This window comes from Lipotes vexillifer, unplaced genomic scaffold, assembly GCF_000442215.2.
Source record: "Lipotes vexillifer unplaced genomic scaffold, Lipotes_vexillifer_v1.1 scaffold875, whole genome shotgun sequence".
Taxonomy (NCBI): Eukaryota; Metazoa; Chordata; class Mammalia; order Artiodactyla; family Lipotidae; genus Lipotes; species Lipotes vexillifer.
This window is the reverse complement of record NW_006792177.1, coordinates 560,653-587,614: the sequence shown is the minus strand read 5'-3', so window position 1 is coordinate 587,614 and position 26,962 is coordinate 560,653. Positions and strand designations below refer to the sequence as shown.

General features: G+C 53.6%; 2 protein-coding genes across 2 annotated transcripts in view; one reads left to right on the top strand and one right to left on the bottom strand.

The window, feature by feature from the left end:
- Positions 1–16,417, top strand: part of SDCBP2 (syndecan binding protein 2) — a 19,569-nt gene extending 3,152 nt beyond the window's left edge. Inside the window, exons 2-9 of the mRNA XM_007465369.1 lie at positions 6,811–6,949; positions 7,583–7,649; positions 8,279–8,379; positions 12,282–12,440; positions 13,106–13,281; positions 13,361–13,532; positions 15,549–15,640; positions 15,898–16,417. Of these exons, the coding sequence (XP_007465431.1) occupies positions 6,830–6,949; positions 7,583–7,649; positions 8,279–8,379; positions 12,282–12,440; positions 13,106–13,281; positions 13,361–13,532; positions 15,549–15,640; positions 15,898–15,952 (942 nt within the window). The 5' untranslated portion in view covers positions 6,811–6,829 and the 3' untranslated portion in view covers positions 15,953–16,417. The remainder of the gene's footprint in view (positions 1–6,810; positions 6,950–7,582; positions 7,650–8,278; positions 8,380–12,281; positions 12,441–13,105; positions 13,282–13,360; positions 13,533–15,548; positions 15,641–15,897) is intronic.
- A 3,787-nt stretch (positions 16,418–20,204) lies between these two features.
- SNPH (syntaphilin) overlaps positions 20,205–26,962 on the bottom strand; it is a 9,791-nt gene continuing 3,033 nt past the window's right edge. Inside the window, exons 3-4 of the mRNA XM_007465368.1 lie at positions 24,449–24,598; positions 20,205–21,390 (exon numbers count right to left, since the gene is read on the bottom strand). Coding sequence (XP_007465430.1) covers positions 20,205–21,390; positions 24,449–24,598 — 1,336 coding nt within the window. The remainder of the gene's footprint in view (positions 21,391–24,448; positions 24,599–26,962) is intronic.

Sequence of the window (26,962 nt, the reverse complement as noted above, 5' to 3'; positions counted from 1 at the left end):
CCCCCCCTGCTGAACCTCCATCCTTCACGGTCCACTCGGCGTCTCCTACCTTCCTCCAGGCCTTCCCCGTTGCCCTAGACTTTTATCCTGCACCCCGCAAACCCAACTGCCTCAATCTCTAAAAATGTGCAGTGGGTCCATTGTTGCTGTGGAAAGTGATCTGCCTGGCCAAGCCCAAGACCTCTACCCTGGGGGGCAGGCACTCAGTCATTCTTGGGTGGGATCCCAGAGTAAATCACGTGCAGCTCAGCACTAGGACTGGAAGTCAGGGCCGGGCAAGAAACCTGGGACGGTGGGAAGGACGGTGACGTCACAACGGTAGGGCATACTTGGGGATCCGAGGAGCTTCCGAAATCCTAGGGAGCGAGGGAGCTTCCTCTTCATTATGAGCAAGAGGGAGCTTCCTCTTCATTATGAGCAACAGGCAGCCCGGAGCGCAGGCGTGTCAACTTTGCCCTCCTCCCTCCCACAGCTGCCTTAGAACGGAATCTTATCGGCCAGCAGGGGGCGGCTCTACCGCACCCTCGCCCCTTCGGGAAGCCGTTAATGCACCAGGGGTCGGGGGCGTGGGGAGGCGAAGGACAATCGCCCCTTTAAAGCGCGATTTGATTCGCGTAGACTCCAGGCGCGTAAAGAGCGGACGCGGACCCTGACCGAGACTTCCCATCTCTTACTCTGCTGCTTTACCTGTTTGTGTGTGTGTGTGTGTGTGTGTGTGTGTGTGTGTGTGTGCGCGCGCGCGCGTGTGGGCATCAGCCACGAGCGCCTGGAAAGAAGCCGGGTGAGTTTAGCCGGCCAGCAACCCGCGGGGCAAGGAGACCGCCATTTGCCACCCCGCAATCGCGGGATACCCTGGGAAGCGCCGGTAGCCCCCCGCAGCCCTGTGTGGGTGACACACGCGCCCTAGCGGCCGCAGCGCGTTCTAGTGGCTTGGCGGGGTTTCTGCGCAGGCGCTGTAACCCATAGCAACCAGGGGAGGTCGCCTCAGGCGGAGTTGGAGCTACCGGAGCGTCAGGGTGAAGAGTCGTTTGGAGAGCTTTTTTTTTTTTTTTCTTCCTGTACGCGAGCTTCTCACTGTTGTGGCCTCTCCCGTTGCGGAGCACAGGCTCCGGACGCGCAGGCTCCGGACGCGCAGGCTCAGCGGCCACGGCTCACGGGCCCAGCCGCTCCGCGGCATGTGGGATCCTCCCAGACCCGGGCACGAACCCGTGTCCCCTGCATAGGCAGGTGGACTCTCAACCACTGCGCCAACAGGGAAGCCCCGTTTGGAGAGCTTTGATCCAGGATCGTTGGACAGATTGGGAAACTGAGGCCTGGGGTGAAGAACAGGCCCTAGGAACCGTTGGGGCTGTCTCCGGTGCCCGAGTGCTCGGAGTTTTGTGCCTGGCTGCATTCAAAAAGCGGGAAATTGAGGCTGAGGGAGGGGGCGGGTTCGTCTTGAGTGGTGGTTCCTGCCCCCCCCGGGTTAAAAAAAAATAAACATGGGGGCTTCCCTGGTGGTGCAGTGGTTGAGAGTCCGCCTGCCGATGCGGGGGACGCGGGTTCGTGCCCTGGTCCGGGAGGGTCCCACGTGCCGCGGAGCGGCTGGGCCTGTGAGCCGTGGCCGCTGAGCCTGCGCGTCCGGAGCCTGTGCTCCGCAACGGGAGAGGCCACAACAGTGAGAGGCCCGCGTACCGCAAAAAAAAATAAATAAATAAAATAAAATAAACGTGCTGCCCTCTCTGTACTAGAAAGGAGAAATGAGAGCAATGAAAGTAATTTATAATAAACGAATATGCCCTTCACTATGTAAAAGCTCAGACTGGATGACACCCGGTCACGACTGTACCTAACTTAAAATGAGAAAGTTTGGATTTAATAAATAGTATTCAACTAAATTTTGCCAAAGTTTACATTCGGCATCTATTTTCTTGTTTGTTTGGCTGCATGGAGTATTAGTTCCCCGACTAGGGATGGAACCTTCCTCCCCTGCGTTGGAAGGCAGATTCTTTACCACTGGACCACCAGGGAAGTCCCTGTATGTGGCATCTTGAGTCGAAGGTTAAAGGTATTTGTATACAGGCGTGCCATCACTGTGACAGCTACAAACGCAGACACACATGGGTGCGTTCTGGTGACTCACCTGTGCTCAGAAGGATTGACAGTGATTTTCCACAGTGGTGAACAAAACAAAGAATAACTTCCTCGGTTAAGCTGGTGTACACATTTCTGGATAATATATTGTACGTTAAAACCAGGGAAAGTTTCATTGTATATAAAACAGGTTATAAACAGGTTTTTTGCCTCCATGAAGGTTTGGCAGGGTATTGGAAAGTTGTGCAGGACAGCTTTGTTGGGGTGAGCTATTCTGTGCATTACAGGAGGTCCGGGTCTCTACTCCCTGGTTCCTAATTGCTAGTAGTGTCCCCTCAGTCGTGTGACACCCAAAAATGCCCCCACAAATTTCCAATCTGTTCCTTGGAAAACCACTGATTTATTCAGTCGAATAACAATTTTTGCCGGCATCCATGTGCTGGGTGCTGTTTTAGTGGGGAGGCATAGGGTGGTGAACAGGACACAGTCCCCACCCTTCCGAGTTGGGGCCCAGTATGAGGAAATACCCAGATAGTAATCATACAATATGATACAATAACTTGACAGTAGGGACGGTACAAGTCAGTTTGAGAACACATGAAGACCCGGCCAACTAGCAGGGAGTCCCATGGTCTGAAAAAGCCAACCAGAGAAGAAACATTTGAGCTGAGCCTTGAAAGAGCACCATGCAGAGAAGGGTGGTGTGCCAAGCAGAGGGATCAGCATGACTGAACAGATCCAGTGTTGCTAGCACGCAGTGGATCCTCAAATGTTGTGAATGAGTAGATGGATGACTGAATGAGACACGCATATTTGCTGGCAGGGAGCCATTCCCCACTATATCATGAACCGCTAAACCTGCCTCTTGTTTCCACCCAGAGCCCAAACCTTAGTTGAGACCCAGAGTGGGTGGCAATGGTGAAAGGGTCCCAGACACAGAGGAAGGGTTGTGTGGTCTTAGCCTGGGAGTGATTTCCAAGGAGGAGGTCTCTGATTCTGCTCTCCCAGAGGGCAGCTGCTAAAAACATAACCGGCTCTGCTGCTTCAGTGTTCGAAAAAGCAGGGCAGGGGTGCCTCTTATTTTCACACCTGTCGTTCATGTGTGGTCCTGGTAGCAGGGCATGTTTTTGGCAGATGGTACCTCCTGAGGACTGTCCCGAGATAAAAGTTTCCCATAGTGTGTGCACAGTGGAGAAGACCACAGACAAAGTGGTCTCTTCCCCCAGCTGATTTAAAGGAGGTCAGGGCCAGTCTCTCTCACCCCCTAGGACAATCCCTGTCCTCTTGAGATGATCATTCCTGCCCCCAAAGGCTAAGGCAAAGATTTGCAGCTGCCTGCCTGCAGGAGCCAAGCAGGCAGCGTAAGTCAGCTGGATGGGCACTTCGGGAAGCAAGGAGGTGCGTGCAGCCCCATGTTATGGCAGGCTGCGACTTGGGCCTGGCTGACTGTTGCCGTGTATGATTCCTGCTCTTGCATTGCCAAATAGTGTGATTTTTCTTTTCTGTACAAGTTAGAAGTGAAGAATTTTATATTTCCAGATTTTAAAATGTTGGCACTAATTCAAATGAAAACAAAAAAACAAGCCTGTGAGAGGCAAACAAAACCTGTTTGGGACCTCTCATCCTTGTTTCCATCCTAGGAAGGTGCATGACCATAGGACATCAGAGCTTCACTTTACAAGGAGAAAAGTGGAAGCCCGGACAGAATGCATTGCTTCTGGAAATATTATTGCGTTGGTGTCCGTGCTAGGGGCTAGGAGTTCCCTAGCAAATTAGAAGGTCCAGTTCCTGCCCTTCTGGAACTCCCAATAGGTAGACAAAGAGGCAACTACAGGAGTAGTGAATGATCAACAGAGTAAGCACATGAGTTGGGTGAGGAAGGGGGTTTGGGGGCGGGGGGAGCCCAAATCAAGGCAAGCTTCCTAAACGAAGAGCCCTCTGGTCTGGGACTTGAAAATAATTGGGAGTTAGCTAGGTAGGGAGTGGAGGGGGTAGAAAGGTATTCCAAATAGTGGGAATAATAATACATGCAAAGGCCTGGGGACATGAGAAAATTCAATTAATTCAAGGATCTGAAAGCGCTCATTATGGCTGTAGCTGAGGGTGGGGGTTGGGAGAAGGACGTGTGGAAAGCAAGCAGGCAGGCAGGCAGGCAGGCAGGCAGGCAGGCAGGCAGGCAGGCAGGCAAGCAGGCGAGCAAGCGAGCAAGCGAGCAAGCGAGCAAGCGAGCAAGCAAGCAAGCAGGAGAGGGCTTCCCTGGTGGCGCGGTGGTTGAGAATCTGCCTGCTAATGCAGGGAGCACAGGTTCGAGCCCTGGGTTGGGAGCGTCCCACATACCGTGGAGCAACCGGGCCCCTGAGCCACAACTACTGAGCCTGCGCGTCTGGAGCCTGTGTTCCGCAACAAGAGAGGCCGCGACAGTGAGAGGCCCGCGCACCGCGATGAAGAGTGGCCCCCACTCGCCACAACTAGAGAAAGCCCTCGCACAGAAACGAAGACCCAACACAGCAAAAATAAATTAATTAATTAAATTCCTACCCCCAACATCTTCTTTAAAACAAAAGAAAGAAAGCAGGAGAATTAGGCAGGGGGGTGCAAGCAAATGTCTATAGGGTCTCAGTGCCAGTGAGTAAAGCGGTCTTGATGTAAGAGACAGCAGAGGCTGGTGGGGTCTGGGGCACCCGGGAGTCAGCTGCGACTCAGCTGTAGCCACTCAGCAGCGGTCCAGGGTTGCCAGAGTGTCCTGTTTTTCAGGAGCAATGTGAAGTTAGATTATTAAAAGCAGCATCTTGGACTTCCCTGGTGGAGCAGTGGTTGGGAATCTGCCTGCCAATGCAGGGGACATGGGTTTGAGCCCTGGTCCAGGAAGATCCCACAGGCCTCGGAGCAACTAAGCCCATGCACCACAACTACTGAGCCTGCGCTCTAGAGCCCCTGAGCCACAACTACGGAGCCTGCGTGCCTAGAGCCCGTGCTCTGCAACAAGAGAAGCCACCGCAATGAGAAGCCTGCGCACCACAATGAAAAGTAGGCCCCACTCGCCGCAACTAGAGAAAGCCCGCATGCAGCAATGAAGACCCAACACGGCCAAAAATAAAATAAATTAATTAATTATTTTAAAAAAGCATCTTGAGCTCTGCTTTTAGGGGGCTAGTTTGAATGTATAAAGCACTTGGCAACAGATTTTTTTTTTAACATTTTTATTGGAGTATAATTGCTTTACAATGTTTGCATCTGGCCTTTGAGCCACCAGTTCCAATCTTTGGAGGAATCGTAAAGGGAATGTGGGCTCGATTCTGAGAGTGTGGAGCCACTGGGGGTTTTTAGCAGGGCGTGACATTCCAGGCTCATGCAGAAAGGGCCTGTTGGCTGGAGAACAACAATAGAGGAGCTAGGACTCATTGGAGATGTTGTGGTACCTGCAGAAGGGCGGGGAGATGGTGGAGGTCTGCAGACAGCATGGGGATTAGGGATGGGATGTGTGAGAGATGGGATTTGATGGCAGATTAGGAGGGATGGGGGAGGTCGTTGGGGAGTGTTAAGGTTGATACAAGGGTCAAGGCAGCAGGTACAGAGGAAGGACGAGGAACAGTGATGGATGAAGATGACCTCAGCTCCTGTGGGTCACTCAGGGGAGATGCCCAGAGGATCTGGACCTGGTCCAGAGAACGTGGGCCCAGTGGGGTGAATAGGACACCCCTTGACCCTAAGGAACTGCAGTTCAGGTGGGAAGACAGACAGTACGAGTGAAGAGTCCAGGGCCGGAGGCTGGCCCAGAGTCTCTTCTGACGGCAGGGCCCTTGGGAGCAGCAGTGACCTCATTGTCTGAGGAGCCAGGGTGGGAGGGCGGGGCAGATACATCCAGCTAGTGACGACTGGCCCAACAAAGGCCCGGAGATGTGACAGAGACAATGTGTTAGTGGGTAAACGGAAAAGAATCCAGAAAGACAAACTGCTCCTTCCTCACATTTCAACTAGGAAGGAGATAAAGCATTTCTGTGAGGTAATTTCTTTGAATTTCTTTTGGTACCTTGCTCCGAGGTCCCTGGTTCTCCTCTGGACAGGTAGAAGGCGTTCAGTAAATGTTTATTGTGCGTCCCCCCCATTCCCTTCTCCCTCTGGAGCAATACTCTGCTAAGTGTATAAATTCTGCTACAGTTTGTGTGCATGTTTTTAAGAGTTGCCTTTGGTCTTACCTCATTATGGTCAAGATCAAGAGTCACCAGTGAGACCAGAAATGGCTGGTATGCAGTAGGAGCTCAAATGCCCAGAGATGGAGAGGCGTGTGGGGGGCTGGGGAGGACTTCTAAAGTGCCTGCTGCCTTTCTGTTGTAATATTAAGTCCCCGCCCACTTGACACTGGACTGAACCCTGCGTAGTTGTGGGGTGATGCTGTGCAAACCCCTAACGGTGGCCGGGTATACAGCAGGTACTCACTACCCACCAGCTGGACTGGATTTAGGTCTTGAGTGATCAGACCTCATAAGCCTGTCTGACCTTTGAAACAGGACAGGGAAGGACGTGGCCCCCAATCCTGCTTTGCCTGGTCAGCATGTGCTAGATGACCCCGGGTCTCAGGTTCTAAAGCCCAGAGTCAGCTGAACATGGTGGGATGGGATTTTTGCAGGGTTGAGAGCACGGGCTTGGGAACCAAACAGACTTTGGGTCAAATCCCAGCTCCCCCATCTCTAAAATGGGGATAATAATACCTTTGTGACATCTTTCTCGTCCTGAGAGTGCTGAGTGGCACACGTCCATGCCTCCTCTCAGCCCTCAGCCCTCCTCACCCTCTGTGCCCTGCAGGGTGTTCCAAAGAGCAGCCATGTCCACCCTGTACCCATCTCTGGAGGACCTGAAGGTGGACCAAGCCATGCAGGTAAACTGCCAGGCTATCAGCCTGGGGTCCCCTGACGGGGCCTTCTGAGCTAAGGGAGGCTTGTCTTGGGTCAAGTGTTGGGGACCCCTGGGAGTTCCTGACTGGCCCCAGGGCATGCAGGTCCCCACTGCAGGGCCTGCTGGGCAGAGCAGGTGTCCAGAGGCCAAGGCAATGGAATTACAGCAGGTAGAGAAGACCAAGCAGCTGCAGACCGGCCAGTCTGGTGCCTGCTCTATCCCAGTGCTTCCTCCATCCGGGTTCGTGTAGAACCCATGCTCTAGGACAAGCTTCCAGAGTAAACCCCATGGCCATGGCGTTTGGCCTACTCAGCCCCCAGAAGTCCTTTTCTCCTTCCATCCCACATGAGGTCCTAGTGGGTTTTGAGAATTGGGGGCTTTTTGACTGAAAATTTGCCTTGGCTGCCTCAGGTAGTAAACGAGTTGTGACCTTTGGTGGGTCGCAGGCCCCTGGGAGAACCTCCCTCCAGAAGCGTGGACATCTGCAGAGGCCATATTTACTCCAAGGGTCATGGACACCCCCTCAGGCCGCCAGCATACCTAATGCCCTGACCCCCAGCCTCAGGGAGCCCGCGACCTTGGCCACAGCTGACTGGCACTCCCCATCCATCCCCAGGCCGAGGCCAGAGCTGTACCCAGGATGCCTGCCCCGCCAGGGCAGGGAACAGACTCCCAGCCGTCAGGTGAGTGAGTGGGCTGGGGTTCTCCTGGCTGAGAGTGACCTCTGCTGGACATTTCCAAGAGCCTGCCTCCTTCCTGCCGCTGAGCTATGGGCACTATGCAGGTTGACCCTCCCTAGAACCCTTTGAGGGGGACACTGAGAAAGCTGCAGCTTTGTGAGGGCACTGACTGCCCTGACTTGGGGCCACCAAGGAAGGCTGCATGTGGAGACCAGGATGTGTGTGGTGGCCCTGGAGCTGCTTGTGGCCCTCTTGATTCAGGCCCTGTGGCAGCAAACTTGAACTCAGGCCCAGCTCCTCTCCTCACCATGCAGTTCCCCAGAGCGGCCCTCGGGTCTGGCCGGTGCCAAATAAAGTCAGTTAAATTGAACACCAAAGTGATACATGAGGTACTCAGTGTCCCAGGCTGCTCCTGGAGAAAGCAGACCGTCTGAGGGGAGGACCCACAGTGCCAGCGAGCGTTCCTGGGAGTGCAGAGCCAACTCAGGGGTATACTGCATTCTTGGGAGTAAACAGCATCCCCAGGCCCTGTTTCTTAATAAAAATGAGTGACCACCTGGGAGCCAGGCAGGTGTGGCTAATCTCAGGCCCGGAGTAACACCTTTCTTCTTCCTTCCTTCCCTTCCCATCAGTTTTGTACCCAAACCTGGCGGAATTGGAAGGTTATATGGATCTTTCGTTCTCCAGCCACGAAGTCCAGCAGAACCTGCCTCAGATTCCAGAAGGTGCCAGTGTAGGTATTTGTCTCTTGCCTGATGTGGGCCCTCCTTTTTGGTCTTACCATTTAAACAGACTTGAATCTCCTCTTTCCCCAGTGTTGCTGCGCCTCTGTTTTTTGATGGCACTTTGGATTTTCAGCCTTCATTAAAAGTGCTGTGGGGTTTTGTGGTTTCCCGCGGGCCTTGGGGCTGAAGGGCCACTGCCTGCCCTTTGACCTCTGACCTGCTGGCCTGAGCCTGCTGGAAGAGAAGGGAGGACATTAAACCCGGCCTGAGCCTGGGTGCTTCTACTGAAGGGCTGCCTGTGACTTGACAGCAGCTGCGTGGTTAGGCAGAGCCCAGTGAGGAGAGGCTTGTCATCCAGCCCCACTCCCCAAATTAAACAATAATGCTTGGTTCCTGTTCCGCATGGCTTCAGGGAGCAAAGGAAATCATAACATTGAAATATTCACTCCTGAAAATGTATTCATCTATAGAATCAGTCCCAAACCCTCTCCCAATCAGCTCCAGCCTCCCTGCGGGCCATCTGTCAGCTGTCCTTGTATGCCAGCCCCTCCCTGGTCCAGTGCAAATCGATTGCATAGTGCAAACGCAAATCTTACTAAGGCTGCAGGATTTCATGAAATTGATGGAAATGAGGATGAGAACTGCCACACTGACGAATGAGGATTTCATAGGAAAAATCAGAAAGGATGAGGACATGTGGGACCCTGAGAAAAGCTGGTGACACCCTGGGGTGTTTCTCCAAAATGACCCTCTTGACAGTCATGTAGGGAAGTACACACATGAAGCAAAGTAGGTCATGTTGCAGATAGTCCAATTTTAATCCATCGATTTAATCCCTCTTTGGTCCAATAATTAGGGCTTCCCTGGTGGCGCAGTGGTTGCGAGTCCGCCTGCTGATGCAGGGGACACGGGTTCGTGCCCCAGTCCGGGAAGATCCCACATGCCACGGAGTGGCTGGGCCCATGAGCCATGGCCGCTGAGCCTGCGCGTCCGGAGCCTGTGCTCCGCAACGGGAGAGGCCACAACAGTGAGAGGCCCGCGCACCGCAAAAAAAAAAAAAAGACAGATAATGCATTTTTATAATTAAAATTTTTTAGTTATTTTATTTCATTTTAACTTTTTATTTTTAAGTAATCATAAATTCATAGGAAGTTGCGAAGATAGAGAAGTCCTTTGTACTCTTCACTCAGTTTTCCCAGTGGTTCCGTTTTATGTAACTACACTATAACGTCAAAACCAGGCATTTTACATTGGTACGATGTGTGTCTGTGGTTCAATGTCATTTTATCACCTGCAACCACCAGCACAATCAAGATAGAGAACTATGTCATCACCACAAAGGTATCTCTAGTGTTGCCCCTTCATAATCGTTCCCAGCCTCCCCCTCACCATCCGCAGCCCCTTGGCAACCACTAGCGTGTTTTTATCCCTATAATTTTGCCATTTCAGAAGGTTATGTAAGTGGAATCACACAGTGTGTGACTTTTTCAGATGGACTCTTTCCACTCAGCATCATGCCCTGGAGATCCTTCGAGGCTGTTGCCTGTATCAACAGTTCATTCCTTTTTATCGCTGGGTTGTGTTCCATGGTGTGTCTGTACCCCCAGTTTGTTTAACCTCTTGAGGGACATTTTAGTTGTTTCCGGTTTTTGTCTATCGTAAACTAAGCTATTATGGATGTTTGTGTACAGATTTTTGTACGGATAAAGTTTTTGTTTCTCTGGGATAAACACCCAGGAGTGCAATTCCTAGGTAGTGTTATAAATGTATGGCTAATTCTTTTTTTTTTTTTTTTTGCTGTACGCGGGCTTCTCACTGTTGTGGCCTCTCCCGTTGCGGAGCACAGGTTCCGGATGCGCAGGCTCAGCGGCCATGGCTCACGGTCCCAGCCGCTCCGCGGCATGTGGGATCTTCCCGGATCGGGGCACGAACCCGTGTTCCCTGCATCGGCAGGCGGACTCTCAACCACTGCGCCATCAGGGAAGCCCGGCTAATTCTTTAAAAAAGAAACTGCCAAACTATTTCCAGAATGGCTGTACTATTTTATTTTCCTGCCAGCAATGCATGAGTGTTTTCAGTTTCTTCACATCCTTGCCAGCATTTGGTATTATCACTATTTAAAATTTTAATCATTATGGTAGGTGTGTAGCATTGACTTATCATTGTCTTAATTTGCATTTCCCTAACGCTAGTGATGCTGAACATCTTTTCATGTGCTCATTTACCAGCTGTATATTCTTTTCGGTAAAATGTCTCTTCATATCTTTTGCTCATTTTCTAAATGGACTGTTTTTTTAAGTCAACTTTTGAGACTTTATTCTAGAGTCCTTTGTCAGATATTTGATTTTTAAATATTTTCTCCCACTGTGTAGCTTCTCCTTTCATCGTATTAAAAGGGTTTCTTGCAGAGCAAAAAGTCTTTAATTTTGATGAGGTCCAATTTATTGATTTTTTTCTTTTGTGGATTATGCTTTAGTGTCCTAAGAAATTTCACTGAGCCCTAGATCCTAAAGATTTTCCCTTTTACTTCTAAAACTGCTATAGTTTTATGTTTAAATTTATGATTGAATTCGAGTTAATTTTTGTATAACCTGTGAAGTCAGTGCTCATATTTTGCCCACGGATGTTCAATTGCTCCCTCACCTTTTGTTGAAAAGACTCTTCTTTCTCCAATGAACTGCTCTTGCACCTCTGTTAAGAAGCAGTTGCCCCTCCTTGCGTGAGGCTATTTCTGGATTCTCTCTTCTGCTCCATGATCCATGTGTCTGTCGCTCCCCAACACCACACTGTCTTAACTACTGTAGCTATATAATAAATCTGGAAATTTGGTAGAGTGATTTCTTCTCTTTTATTCTTTTGATCAGAATAGTTTTAGCTATCCTAGTTCCTTTGTCTTTTCATATAAAGTTTAGGCTAACCTTGCATGTATCTATGAAACATCTTGTAGAGATTGTGATAAGAATTGCATTAAATCTGTACATCAATCTGGGGACAGTTGACAGCTTTACTATGTTTTCCCAATCCATGAATACAGAATATCTCTCTATTTATTTAGATCTTCTTTGATATCTTTTATCAGTGTTTTTTCATTTCCAGCATACAATTCCTGCATCTGTTTTGCTAGATTTACACCTAAGTATTTCTTTTTTCTGAGTGATTGTAAGTGGTATTATATTTTTAATTTTAGCTTCCACATGTTGATTGTTAGTATTTAGAAGTACAATTGATTTTTTGGGTATGCGCTGGTCTTGTATCCTGTGACCTTATTGAACTCACTTATGAGTTCCAGGAGTTTACTTGTGGATTCCTTGGAATTTTCTATTGAAGTATCCTCTGCAAATAGAGACCATTTTCTGTCTTCTTTTCCCATCTATATGCCTTTTATTTCCTTTTCTTGCCTTATTGCTCTGGCTAGTTCTACCATTATTGTATTTAATAGTAGTGGTGAGACTGGACATCCTGTCCTTGTTCCAGATCTTAGGGGGGGAAAGCACTCACTCATTTTGGTACTTCGACCTTAATTTTTTTCAAGGCAGAGATCAAATTGAGCCCATTTCCCCCCATCGTTCACTATTTTCTGTGGAATTTTTATTTTTAAGTGGATTTTAAAGGGCTCTTCTCCTGACACCAGTTTGCCTTGGAAAACGAGGGCCCCTTTCCCATTTACCTGTCCTCTCTTCTCTCCCTACTTTCCCGGCTGTTTTTCAGGGGTGTGGACTTTGACGCCCCCTAGTGGCCTCATTGAGCCATGTTCCCTCTCCCCCGCATGCAGGAAAGTGTGTGGGCTGGGGTGGACTGCGGCCCAGGGTCCACCCCATTCTCCTTACCCCATCCCTGCTCCCACCCCGGGGACTTTTGTGGCACGAGGCCCCAGGCGCTGGCTGACCGCCTGCTCTTCTGATGTTTGCAGGCAGCGGTCTCGGACCCCTCACCGGACCAGGTGGTGGCGCCGGTGTCCGGGAACAGCTTGGGCGTGCTGCCTGGAGAGGTCAAGCCCGGGGTGCGCGAGATCCACCTGTGCAAGGACGAGCGCGGCAAGACGGGGCTGCGGCTGCGGGCCATCGACAAGGTGGGGCTGGGGGTCGTGGGGGGGAGAGGAAGGGCCCCGCGGAGGGCGGAGGGAGAGCCCGCGTGCTGGACAGCGCCTGCCCGCAGCCCGAGCTGCCCGCCCTCCTCCGCGCGCCTCCGGGGTTCTGGCCGCCTCGTCCACCAGCGAGAGAGGAGGCAGAGCGGGGAGCCCCATCCACAGTAAGGCAGGGGTTGCGCGGGCTGGGAGCCGAGGCCCACCTGACCCCTAGGCCAGGCTCTTCCTCTCAAGCCCCTCCTACAAGGCCTTCGGGCTGGCTCTGGGTTGCGCCAGGGATCCTCTACCTGCCTCTCCGTGGCTCCTTGCCTCCTTGACCCCCAGTCAAAGGGATCTGGCTTCTGGGCGGCTGTCTGCAGACAGTGGAAGCTGGGGACCCTGGAAGCCAGTGTGAGAGGCCTTGTAGTCCAGTGGTTGGGGGTGCAGCCTCCAGTTGGGGTTGAATTCCTGACTCCGTTGCTTCCTAGCTGTGTGGCCTGGAGTGTTTCCTCGCCAGGAAAATGGGGTTGCCTGTGTCTGCTGCGCAGAGCTGCAGTCCCAGTGCCCTGCAGGCTCCGTCAGGGAGGATCGGGAGGAAAGCAGCAGCTTGGAGGAGGGAGCTGGGCTCATGGTGGGCCGGGAGAGCTGACTGTGGGGACCGCCTCCCCCAGGGGCTCTTTGTGCAGCTCGTCCAGGCCAACACCCCCGCGTCCCTGGTGGGGCTGCGCTTTGGGGACCAGATCCTGCAGATTGACGGGTGCAAGTGTGTCGGGTGGAGCACAGACAAAGCCCACCGGGTGGTGAAGAAGACGTCAGCTGAGAAGATCGTCATGGTTGTTCGGGACAGGTGAGTAGCTGGGTCCCAGGAGCCTCTCTGTCCACCCCCAGCCACGCCCCAGGCCCAGCTCACTGTCCGTCCCTACCAGGCCATTCCAGCGGACCGTCACCATGCACAAGGACAGCACAGGCCACGTCGGCTTCGTCATCAAGAAGGGGAAGATCATCTCTTTGGTCAAAGGGAGTTCTGCGGCCCGCAACGGGCTCCTCATCAACCACTACGTGTGCGAGGTGAACGGGCAGAACGTCATTGGGCTGAAGGTAAGCTAGGCAGAGCAGCGGCTCTGTCCCGGGACATCAGGGGCTGGGACACGCCAGGTGGTGGGCAGGTTCGTGTCTGCGGGTGGGCTGCTGCCCCCACCCCAGCCTCAGTTCCTCATCCTAAGGCTGCTACAGGGATTCAATGTGACAAGGTACACAGAGCTTCGAGCACAGTGCATGCACAAAGTAAGTGCTCAGTAAATATAAGCTATTGTTACTTACACATGGAGGCCAGAGGTGTGACAGGGAGCCAGGGGGTGGGGGTGGGGGTGGGGTTGATGACCTGTGTAAGGACGTAGGTGCCCAGGTGACTCCTGGCTGCATGGACACCTCCCTACTCTGTGTGGCACTTCTGTTTGTATCCTGGATCTTGTTCAGTAATAGGAATATTTTAGAAAATTGCTCTTCAGAAGTCCATTTCTTACCTCTTTTTTTTGCCCTCCCAAGGGGGTTTGCGTGGCGAGTTTTATCTTTAAATACAGAAGGAGCAAGTGGTCTAGGCCCAGTGCTGTGACCTGGACTCGGGGGTGGGTGCCTTTGGGGAATGGACCCTGGAGGAGGATGAGTCACGCCGCTTCTGGTCCCTGGATAAGCGAGAGTGGTTTATCCCGACTTGATGCCACCAGGACCGAGAGTGCTTCTTAATCCCAGCTGTGATTTAGAGTGAGGGTCCCTTTCCTCCTGCAGCCAGGGCTTCGGGGCTCACAGGTAGGGCTCCCCGGGTAGAGGTGGCCTGGGCGGTGGCAGCTCACTCCACAGGTGTGGAGTCTTTTAAGCCAGTTCTCCCCCCCTTCAACAGGGCCATCACCATCACCATTCCTGCCGCGCATCTTCCTCCCTGTGCTTGACAGTCTCCCCACCTTCCTTGGAGGCTTGTTCTGCTGGCTCGTGAGCGTTGTGATCAGCAAGTTCTTCCTAATGTCTGTCTGACATCCCTCCTGCTGCATCTCTCCCCTTCCTTGGGGATCAGGCATGACAATCCAAAGGGAATCCATTGTAGCTAAAAAGCTGAGTACAGTAATACCAATTCTGAGTGGCTGGCTCTACTGGGTGTTAGTGAACCCACTCCTTTCAAAGCATGACAGCTCTTTGATCTTAACTGTTCTGGAGAGCAGTCATTCTAAAATGTGCTGCAGATTCTCTCGTCCTCACTGAAGGTTCAAGGCTTCACTATGAACTTATCAGTTATCCTACCAAACAACGGCGTAAGGCTCTAAGGACTGGGCCTGTTCCTTTGCTGAATGGCCCCAGATAGCTATGCTTCTTGCGATCATTTATCTTCTCAAAGGTCTGTCTGTTTCTACTCTGTGGCCATCACTAGTCCCACCTAGCACATCTTCTCCCATTTATCCTGGAACAGCTAAGAAAACACATACCTGGGTTTGGGTTAGACACCTGTGTAAAGTAAAGGTCATGGTGTCTGAGTAAGGGCCAGAGGCTCTTCTAATGGCCGTAATGTTTGTCTTTGGACTGTTTGGCACACTTTGTGTAGATGCCTTTTGTTTCTTGTTCTCCCCATGATCTGAATGGCTTCTGCGGGCCTCTCTTTTCACTAGTCGACAAGATGTAAGAGGAAGATGTACCACATGGGCTTGGCTCAGGCTGACAGGAGCCCAGTGAAGGGGGCGGGGGGAGCCCCTGCTGTCCCACCACTGCACGGTTATTCTCTTTGTGCTTTGGGTCCAGAACCCGAGTGTGACAGGGTCCTGGGAAACGGCATACATGTGTGCTTGGTGAGATTGCCGGGGCTCTTTGGGGGAAGTCACGTTTGTGAGGCCCTGTTAGGTGTCAGGCCCACACAGCCCCTCGAGCTGGCGAGGGAGGGGCACGCTCATTTTACTGACAGGGCCTCAGGTGGGAGGCCCACGCTTTTGCTCACCTGAGGGGCAGCCCTGTCCCTGACGTCAGAATGTCAGTGGCATCCTTCAGCGGGGGCCGTGCTGACCTCTCCACAGAGGTGCCTTCAGAGTTGCCCCTGGCCCCCCGGGGTGACCCGCTCACTCACCCCTTCTCCAGGACAAAGAATTCACGGAGATTCTGGCCACAGCCGGGAACGTCATCAACCTGGCCATCATCCCCACTGTGATCTATGCGCACATGGTCAGAAAGTAAGGCTGGTCCCCTCCTGCCTCCCCGCTCAGCTCCCCACCTCCCGTCCACCCCAGCTTCCTCAAGGCTCCTGCAGAGCCCAGACCAGCCTGCCCTCTGCTCTCCTGCCCTCGCCTCCCTTCACGCTAGCCAGTGGCTTCTGGTGATTTGAAAGTCTTAGACTCGGAAGTGAGGGCCCACAAGGCATGCACAGACCTTGCGGGGATGGGGAGAAGGTGCTGCCAGTGTTGGCGACTGTCCTTGTTGCTGAACCTAGGTTGTCCCCAGCCCTGCTCCACCACACCATGGACCACTCCATCCCTGACATCTGAAGCCACAGGAGAGCAGCTCAGCCCTCTCACCCTCCAGCTGGAAAGGCAGAGTCCTCAGGGGACAGGCTGCGGAGGCCTCTGCCTGGGGGCGGGGCTGTCTCGAGGTGGGCGTGTTCTGGGTGGGGCAACATTGGATCACATGGGCGTGTCATTTATACACACTGGCCTCCTTGGAGCCTCAGCCTCTTAACTGGGCTAAGGCAGGGGCAGGGCCCACAGGCAGTGATTCTCTGAGCCGATTTAAATGCTGGGCACGTATACAGGCCGACTAAACACTTCCTAAAGTTGCAGCTGGGTCCCTTTCAAACTTTTGCCTCTACCAGTAAAACATTTCCACGGTTTGAGAGAACAAATACATTTTTATGGGAGAATTGTTTCTTTTTCCTTTACTTGTTCTTTGTCACAAACTGTATTTGGTTATAACCCGTCACTGTCTTTTGAATAAAGATTTGATTTTACATAAAATCCCTTCGTCAAAAGTAACTGAAATTCCAGAATCTTCTGTCTCATGACATGCCAGAGCTGGTTTTCTTTTAAGCAGTGGTGAGACCGAGGCCTTTGCTATGTATTGCCTCTGAGAGCAGTGACTGGGCTTTGCCACCGCCACATGCCGCCGGTCTGGGGCATGGATGACTAGAGGGGGACGGTGTGGGGCCCTGGAAGGGGGCCCTGGCTTTCGCGCACCCCCTGCTCAGTGACTGCAGCTGGCTTCCGCATCTGCAGAACGGGCGTGAGGACCACTTCAAGGGTGCTGGAGAGGATGAAACACGTGCACTTACAGGGCCTCGCGGGTCTGACGGGGGGCGTGGGGTGCGCCAAGTGACCCCCTGGAGGGGAGTCAGAAGCACGGCAGAGCTGAGCCAGCACGCAGCTCTCTGGTTCACTCAACCTCAGGAAAGATCTGTCTGCTCAGCTTTTCCCAGGATGCATGTCATGACTTCCATGCAGGTGGGGACAAGTGTGAGCCCGCTTCATCCCCCTCACCCCCACCCCCAAAAGACACAATATAAAGAAAACAGGCCAAGGATCTTGTTGTGTTTTCATGCTTTACTTCAGAGCTGTCTGCTGTAGGTACAACTCTGTCTGATCAAGAGGACAAAGAAGACAAAAGTGAAGACCCCTCCCCACCTCCCCCCTTCCTGTATCCCCTGAATTCTCTGTCAAGGGCATGGCTGAATGTAGCAGTGCACTGTGACTTGTGTGCACTGATTCCTAGGTCAGAGGGGGTCATGATTTCCCTGGGCAGAGGCCCCTCTGTAGGCCTTTACCCCAGAACCTTGTCATCTGCCCCCACCCCACCCCCCAAGGTGCTGCCAGATACCCCTGTGCTAGTGGCGACTGGGAAAGGTATTCAGTGAAAAGCTAAGTTATCCCCTTGGGAGATATTTGGGATAAACTCCATTTGAGGCCAGCTCTCTGAGCAGAGTCCCGGCCCCAGACTGATTTCTGCTTTGAGCCTGGACGAGAGGAGCAGCAAAGCAGCTCTGGCCTGGACCCTATAGCTTAGGAGAAGCCACTTCTGGAGGTGGGACCCCAAGGGACCAGCAGTTCCAGAAGGTGGTTCCTGAGAACATGGTCCCTTAGGATCTAATCAGCTCTGGCCAGAGGCTGGGGACAGGGGAGACCCCAAAGATCTCTGCTGCAGAAGCGGAGGGCGGGAGGGAAAGGTCACAGCTCAGCAGGAGGTGGTATTAAGCAGGAAGGAAAAGGGGAGCCTTGGAGGATGAGCACTTAGCGGGAGGCCCCCGGGCCCTGGCCTTGCTTCCTGGTCTCACATCCTGTGCCCTGCAGTCAGGGCTTGGAGCCTGAGCCCGTGGGTCACTGCGCCTCCGCCTCCGCCCCCGGGAGCTGCCCAGGCAGCGCTGCCCCTTTTGCATAGATGCAGGATACCGAGCACATACACGCACACACACACAAGCCGGGGCCTGGCTGACACGGCCCCAGCGTCTGTCCCAGGCCTGGGCCAGAGAGCTGCCTCCTCCACCGACAAGAGGCAAAGCCCGTCAAGGTCCCACCAGACCCCCCAAAAGAGAGGCACCCCCAACACTGTGGGCTGGAGGCCCTCTGACCAGACAGGCAGGTCTTGAGCCACAGCAGGAGCAGAGGGCGGCGCCAGCTCCGCTCACCTTGTCCACAGTCCTCGGTCCACGCTCTTCACGAGTGGCTCCTCCAGCATCAGGGACAGAACGGACCATGGCCCCGGCCCTGACCACGTCCATCAAAACACAAGACACAGTAGGAAGGCCACAGACAGCAAGATGCAGACTGGAGCAGAGGGGCTACGCAGCTCGACTAGATTCCAGTGGTGAAAAATATATAGATTTTATGTTGTCAAATATAATAGTCATACATTTATTTTCTCGGCGAAGCTTCTGACTATTTCTAAGGAGACACCACGCAGCTCCGTGAGTACGCGGCACGGGAGGCGGGGTCCACAGCCAGTCCTGGCTTGGCTTTGGATTGGGTTTGTCCACTGCCCCTCCACGTCACGACCCCCAGGTCCTGTGGGGCAGCCCAGCCTGGCCCCCAGAGTTTGGGTTCGGTTCGACTGGGGTGGAGGGGTGCTCCACAAAGGATGGCAGGTCTGAGGCCCAGAGCGAGGAAGGGGAGCTTTGGAGGCACAAAGCGCGTGGCAGAGGGGCTCTCCCCATGATGGCTGGGCCGGCTGCCCACCCCCAGTGCATGCAGGCATCCCCCCTCAAGTAGGGGGCACAGAGAGGAAGGGCAGAGCCCATGTGCCAGGCAACAGCTGTCGGAGCAGCGGGGGTGGCCAAGCAACCTTGGCAGAACCAGAGTGGCCCCTAGGCCAGAGGGGTGAGTGAGACACAGGGTCCCACCAACACCCCTCCCCGCCCCGCAATGTAGGGCCTATAACTCTGAAGAGTGGGTGGGATGACGAGATAGGTATAAGCCCTGCAGAGGAAGAGGAAGGGGTTTACTCTGTAAAATAATAATGCAAATAACACGTCAGCAGCTTTGCAGAGGGACCTAGATGTGGTCCCGGGGAAGGAGGGGGGCCAGTGAACCTTCCCAGGCTGACTGGGCTTGGGCTGGGAGCCCCACTCCACCCCCTACCTGGGAAACATCCCAGGACACCCTGCTTAGGCCTGGACGGACATCATGGGCTTCAAAACCTCATCTTGCCATTCATCCTGCTGGAATTCCCCTCAGAGGCAGAAAGGTGTAAGATTTAGGAATCCTCATCCTAGAAAGCAAGCAGCCACCTCACAGGAGACCCTGGGATGCGTGAGAAGCAAGCCCCAAAGTGAACACAGTGCAAAGCAGAAGCTGGTCCTAAGGTCCCCGGAAAGACTAGGCCAAGCTCCAGGGCAGTCAAACCTGGAGCAGTCAGCTGGCGGCTGCTGAGTCCAGCCCTGCCTCCCAGGCTGCAGGGTTGGCCCCTTAGGCTGCCAGCCCCTGCCTCCTCCTTTCCTGCTGGCAGCATCTCCAGACAGAAGCTGGGCTCAGGCTAGTGTTCACACCCCGGCACTCGCCTGTCTGGCTCTCACAAAATTATCTGACACACTCAGAAGTGCCAGGAGGAAAACAGATGTGGGGAAGCTCTGGGATGAACAGACAGACACAGAACCCACACCGCCCTCTGCCCATCACCATCTTTCCTCCAGCCCATGGCCTTGACCGGGCTCCCAAATCCCAAAGCCGGGAGCAGCCTGAAGGGGATGGAGCTCAGCCCAGGCCAAGTGGTTCCAGACCCGCTCGGAGTCCCGGTCAGTTGCCTGTACTTTGGGTCACAGCTGCCTCCATCTGAGGAGGTAATACCGGCCCAGAAGCCTGGGCTGAGGGCAAGGGGTGGCTTGGGAGAGAAGGCTTGGGGTGGGCAGGGAACTGGACAGGACATGGGGGTGGGGGACGGGGAGGCTTGGCACACAAGTTAAGCCCGGCCTCCCCGGATCAGCACACCAGAGACTTCCTGAGCAGGGGCTGCCCTGTGTGAGAGGCCAGGTGGGCAGGGGGGCCAGGTTGGGGGGCTCGCCACCTTTCTCTGAAGTGTGTCCCATCCCTGTGCCTCCCTGCCGTTGGTCTCTCTTCCCTTCTCTCCTGTTGAAGTTTTGGGACACCTTCCCCCACCCCCCACTCCCAGCCCCTGACACTGTTACCATTCTGAAAACACCACCTCCAAACCCAAAACTAAATAAATAAGATGATGCCCCACGGGAAGGTGCGAGAGGGAGGACGGCACCCCTACAATCGGTAGTCAGGCCTCCGGAGCCCGGGCCGGGATGGGGCCTCCTCAGAGCTGCGAGCTGCCGCCTGCAGCAGTGCTGGCGCTTGGGCCCTGCTGGCTCAGCGAGCGACAGCTGATCCTGCGGATGGAGTGCAAGGCCACGGTGCAGCAGCCCCGCAGCAGGGAGCTGATGTTGTAAATGGGCTGGCCCTGGCGCCGCTGGGAGCGGCAGAGCCAGGCCACCGTGGGCACGGCTGGCACCACCACCGCCAGCAGATCCACGATGTAGTGGCGGCTCCAGTAGCTCTTGGGCTCCTCGGCTGTGGCCGCCTCCTCCTCCTCTTCCACGGGGCATGCCACGCTCACCGACGGGCTGGGGTTGGGGTTGGCACCAGGGTGGTGTGGGGTGGGACCCCGCGTGATGGGCTCCGGGGCCTCGAGCTCGTCACCCACCGTCACCACCACTGCAGAGTTGGGGTCTCTGGGCCCCAGGGGGTGGGGATCCAACTCCGGGCACCTGTCCCCTGACTTGGGGACTGTCCCGCAGACCTGGGCCTTGGTCACTTTCTCCAGGATGGTGTCCAGGTCCGGCTGGTACTGCACGAAGTCCGTCTGGATGGCGCGCTCCTGCATGCAGCTGGCCTGCACGCCGGCCTCCGTGCCGCACAGAAGCTTCTCGTAGGTGTTGCTGGCGGGGAAGCGGGGGCCCAGGCTGAAGGAGCCATGCAGCGAGGAGCCCTCCTCGGGGCCGCAGTCCACCCCCGAAGACAGCAGGCTGCTGGCCTCCAGCGCATCCGTCCGGCTCAGAGTGTCGTCGGTCGCCACGAAGCCACTGTCAGCCCCGTCCTCCACAGAGGCGCCTGGGTGGTCACCCGGCAGGCGGTCGCCGCAGACAGCCGGGTCGCTCAGCTTTGTGTAGGTGGAGCTACGGGTGAGGGAGCGGGCGGGGGACCCGCCGGCCGACTCGGCGGCGCCGTCCTCCTTGGCGAAGCCGTTCTGGGCCACCTCCATGCTGTGCAGCAGCGTCTCCAGCTTCTTGTTCTGGATGTTGATGTCCACAAAGTACTTCTGCAGCCCCTTGTCCTTGTCAATCAGGTTGTTCTTGACGGTGTCGATGACCTGCTTGAGCTGCTTGATCTCCTTGCGGGCCTCCTTCAGGGCCAGCTGGGCCTCCACGCGGTGGCACTCCTCCTCAATCCAGTCCTCCTGCATGCGCGACAGCTGCATCTTCAGGTCATCGATCTCCGTGTCCCTGTGAGCAGATGAGACACACATGCTCACCGCCTGGCCTATCACCGCCACCAAGGACAGACAAGGAGGGGGCTGTCCCCAAGGACACAGGGCCTGTGCTGCTGCCCCTCAGAGCTGAAAACAAAGGAACGACTCAGAGTTCCTGCCTCACCCTCTTTATTCCATCAGGGAAGCAGTGGGGACGGGAGAGGGGCCAGGGCTCAGGACACGAGAGGCCACCTCTTCAGGGACAAGAATGAGCCACTACCTCCTTCCCACCCCCTAGAGCCCAAATGCAGACAACTGTCCACATTTATATCCACTACCCAGAGAAGACAGTAGACGATAAAGATTCTCAGTTTAAAGATGCTACTGCTATAAAAACTTAATACATCCATTTAAAAATCTTAACATAAAACAACAAAAACTAAACCCAAAATCTCTACTCTGCAGAAAGGGATGTGGCCTCCTACAAAAGCTGGTGGTGGAAATTTTCAGTGGAGGGCTATTTGGCCAGAGACCCCGGGGAGAGGGTGATGAGCCACTTTGTTTTTAAGAGAGAAATTACTGCCTTGAATGTCGCTGATAATTTTACATCTTCTCTCAAGTGGAGGGATGAGAAGTGGTGGATGAATCAGAGGAGAATGATGAGAACAGAGTGGCTGTCTTTTGTCCATGCTAGATGTTTCCTCTCTGTATCTACTGTAGAGAGGGAAGACCCAGAAGATTGCCGGAAAAGGCACAGAGCTATTCCCGAAAGAAGAGGCAAGAGCAGGCAAACGAGACGGTCAGAGGACTCTTGTCCAGAAACTCTCAGGCTTTTAAAATCCCTGAGGCATAGATGAATCCGGGGGGTGCAGGGATGCCATCGAGTCCAGAGGTAAAGCCAGGGTGAGACTGAACAGGACGGACCAAAAGCAGTGAGAAAGCAGGAGACTCCTTCATGGGACTGAACTCCCACCCTGGGTGCTCCTCCTTCGGCAAACGTCTTAGTGATCCGGCCCACACGCAGCCACTCAGCCCAAACCCTACATTCACGCAAATACAATCCAAAATGGCACGACCATCACTTTGGATTTTATGAGTCCAGCAGAGTGACCAACCCAGATCAAGCACCATGTACTTTTCAAAGTCAAATTAGAAATTCAGGAAATGGGCCCAGGAATCTCACTCCACAAAACACTGAAGGGACTGGGCCTGCGGGGCTGCAGTGGCCACAAGGTCAGCAATGGCATCAACTGGAAGGGGAAGGAGGGGAAGGGCTGCCCAACAGGATACAGCTTGGTGATGGACGTGGGATGGCAGCAGGGACCTGGAGCTGCTCGAGAGCCATGATAACAGACATCCCCACAGGTGTGGGGATAACGTTCATTCCTCCTGCCTCAGGGTGGGGGGCTCACTCTAGGATAACCCTCCTCACTGACTCTGAGCCCTGGCAGGAAGAGTGAGTTTGAAAGGAGGGACTGGGCATGCTCAGCTCAGCTGGGCCCCACTCCTCCTGGGAGCCAGCAGGACCCCAGAGCTACGGCTTCCCAGCCCTGTCTAGGTCTCAGGGGGCTGCAGGATGTTACATTTGAACTGGGTCTTATAGGATGAGTTTTCCAAGGAAGCAAGATGCGAGAAAGGGTATCTTAGAAGTGGGGACACAATATATGAAAGCCCGGATGCAGAAGCAGAGCTCGTTCTTTGAGGAGGAGGTAGGCTACTGCGGGAATGAGAGGCACCAGAGCCTGTGAGGAGGCTGACAACACAGCCTGACACTACAAGAGTATCAGGCGGAGAGGCCGGGGAGCTGAGGTGCAGGCGTGCCCACTACAGGCCGTCCTGCCCAAACCACACAGGGCAGACTGTCTGCTCTGAGCCACAGGGCGGCCCTAGAAAGGAAGCAGGGAGATGGGCTGTCTGCTTCCTGAGGACATCAGTGTAAATGGCCAAGCAGATGCAGGGCATCAGTGAGAAGACACTGGGAAATATAAATAGAAATCCTAGCTCTACAGACAAGGAGGTCCACAGAATGCCACCTCTACCCTCCCCAAGTTCCAAAGCACAACAGATACAAACTGGATCAGCTACCTGGCAGAGCTCTGGTCAAGAGAGACACGGTCACGCTCACTGTGTGCTCCAATTTACATGGAATATAATAGACAAATCCACAGAGGCAGAAAGATTAGTGGTTGCCAGGGACAGCGTGGCTGGGGAGAGATGGAGCGTGATTGTTACAGGGAACAGGGTTTCCTTCTGGAGTGATGGAACTGTTCTAGAATTAGATACTGTTGATGGTTGCACCGTTCTGTGAATATACTAAAAATCACTGAATTGTTTACTTTAGATAGGTGAATTGTATGGTATGTGAATTATATCTCAATATAGCAGTTATATTACAAAGAAAGAAAGAAAGAAAAGATGAAGGAAGGCGTGGTAGTGGTGGCCTCCCCGCCTGCCCTCCAGCGCCCTGCACGGCACCCTGTCCAGCTCACAGTCGGCTGCGTATCCGAATTGACACAGTGTGGAGAAGACGGGTAGGTGATGAAGAGATCAGAGGGCAGCCCTGAAGCTTCGATCATAAAGATGAAGCCTCCAGCCTGGAAACGGGGAGGCCGGGAGGATCAGGTCTGGAGAATGAGCTCAGATGGGCCCACGGGGGCTCCTGGGAGACCCCTGGGCTGGGTGGGAGCGCAGAGGAAGGTTTCTCACGATCTTACATCATCTATACGTGGATGAGGAGGAAGGCTTCTGGGGCCTGAACTGGTGGGTCACGAGCCCCTGGTGACCCCCTGGGAGGAAGCAAAGGAGGGTTAAGGGGTTGTTTCTCCCCCACAGAGCCAGGTCAGCCAGGAGGAGTGCCCTGTGCCGCTCCTCCCCAGGTAGAAAGGAGCCAGGGCATGACAAGTGGCCAAAAGGGGCTGCCAGGCTACAACTGGGAGAGCACTGCCGTGGGTGGGAGGCCCGATAGACCCTCGCAGGGGAAACTGCTCCCGGCCTGGCCCCAAGCAGCTACCTGATGCTTCAAGGAGCAGCTGAGGAGCCCCCAGCCACGCCTTCCTCCCAGAGATACTGCAGGGCCCTGGCCACCCGCTTACCGGTCCTGGAGCCGGTCCTGCGTGTCCTTCAGCCGGGCCTTCAGATGCCGGATGCACACCTCCTTCTGCTGCAGGGGGGTCAGGTACTGCTCCGGGGTGGGAGGCTTGATGCCATGGTTGTCACTGCACAGCGTGTACTTCATGGCGCGCCTGCCGGGGACGCTTGTCAGCAAGGAGGGAGGAAGGGGCCTGGCGAGGCGCTGTGCCTCCAGGAGCTAGGGGTCCCGCCTACCCAACCTGGTCCCCTGGCCACTGGAGCGCTGCAGGCCAAGCCTCCCCCACGGGGCCCCTGTGGGCACGAGAACACGCAGCCCCTTTGGGAGGTGGGTTTCATTAAGGCTCTTTCGAGCACAGCGTCAGGGTGGGGAGCTCAGGGCTCCTCTAGCTTGGGCTGGGGAGACACGTCACAGAGCACGTGCACCAGCCTGGCGCCACCCGGGGTGGCGCCCCCTCCGCCAGCCCAGTCCTGGCGCCGCAGCCCAGAGCTCAGGTGTCCACTCTCCCAACCCAGAGACCAAGGCTGAGGGTGGGAGAGGTCTCCCCCTTCGTGTAATTATCCTGGGGCCTGCATGGTAGGCCAGGATTTATCTGCTGTGTATGTGTATGAATGATTTCGTGTGAAAATCTAGTAACTGTATGGCAGCAACCGTTTGAGCCGTTTCTGTGTTGTCATCATCACCACCACCTCAGCATTCATCGTATAGAACACTGTGTGCAAGACTGGTACTAAGGTGGCAGCCTGTCCTTACACTGCCATAAGATGGGTGATAGTTGATATAAAATTAATAATGCATTCGTTTTCTTAGTGTTCTACAACCTTGCTTTCAAAGAACCACATTACCCTACAGTATGCCTTTCTCTCCCAATTGGAGAAAATGCCTATCAGCCTATCATCACAGGTAAGAGGTTTTTAGAAAAATGTAACAATGTTTCTAATACCATGTTTTGAATATGACTGTAATACTGTATGCCATAAAAACTTTATAATGATTCATTCATTAGATAAGCTAGGCAACCATTGCTAGCTTCTCTGTTATCAATGCATGCACACTATACCTGTAAATAAATACAAATTTCTTTTTCACATGATCTTTTCATTTTTGATGTCTAGTCTTAGTAATACATGTAACAGCTACAGTGTTTTGTATCATGTAAGACAATATTGATGTACTGACAGATGATTCATTTTAAAAACAATGTAAACTTACAGTATCAATAAATACAGTATATTGCTGTAAATATATTTCTCTTCCTTATAATTTTCTTAACATTTTCTTTTCTCTAGTTTACTTTATTGTAAGAATACAGTAAGTCCCTTACATATGAACCTTCAAGTTGCAAACTTTCAAAGATGAACGTGTGTTCCTATGTCCAATCACATAAGTTAGTTCACATGGCTGGTGTACTTTTCCAGGTACTGTACTGTAAGATTAAAAATGAATTTTTTTATTTTTTGTGTTTGTTTGTTTTTTATGTATTATTTGTGTGAAAAGTGTTATAAACTTATTACAGTACAGTACTATATAGTCAATTGTGTTAGTTGGGTACCTAGGCTAATTTTGTGGGACTTATGAACAAATTGGACTTAACGAATGTGCTCTTGGAACAGACCTTGTTTGTATGTAGGGGGCTTACTGTATAGTTTATAATACATATAACACACCAAATACATGTCAATCAATTAATTACGTAATCAGGAAGGCTTCTGGCCAACAGTAGGATATTAGCAGTTACGTTTTGCGGGAGTAAAAAGTTATACGCGGATTTTCAACTGCACGAGGGGTCAGTACCCCAACCCCCTTGTTGGTCCAGGGTCAACTGCTCTAGGACACCAGCCCAGGAACACATTCACACAAACGCAGGCAGACCCTTTCCATCTGCATGTGCACGCTCTGGGGGCACACGTGAGCACACACGGGAACACTGGCTGTCTCTGGGCATTGCCCTGTTCACAGCTGTACCCTGCAGCCACAAACGCCCTAGCACAGGGTGGCGCAGACACGCGCACGTGGGGGCGTGTGTGTGTGTGTGTGTGTGTGTGTGTGTGTGTGTGTGTGGTGAGCAGGCCCTGGTCCCACCAGGGCCGAGGAGGAGGAATTCCCACCCAGTGGAGGAGGGAGGGCCGAGGCTTTCACCCAGGGAAGGGGAGCACCCCATGCCGCCAGCAGACCACGGCCAGGCACCTCAACTCACAGCTTCCTGCCGGCTGTTCTGTTTGGGAAGAAACCTCCTTGGATTTTGGCTTAAACACCTGGGCGTGTTCTCACACAATTTGGCAGAGGCCTTGCCGCCATCCAACTCTGTTCCTTTAGGGGACGGGGAGTCCCAGGTCTAGCAAGAGGCAATCACATTTTATGGGTGTAGAAAAGACAGGCCCTGGTGGGGCCCATCTGCTGAAGGAGCCAAGTTGGAGGCAGTTTTAAAAGTTTTGGGGAAGCTGTCTAACATTTACTGAGGAAAAAGTATTTGTAAATCGTAAACTGTTGAAGAGAAAGTGTGGACAGAAGTGGAGGG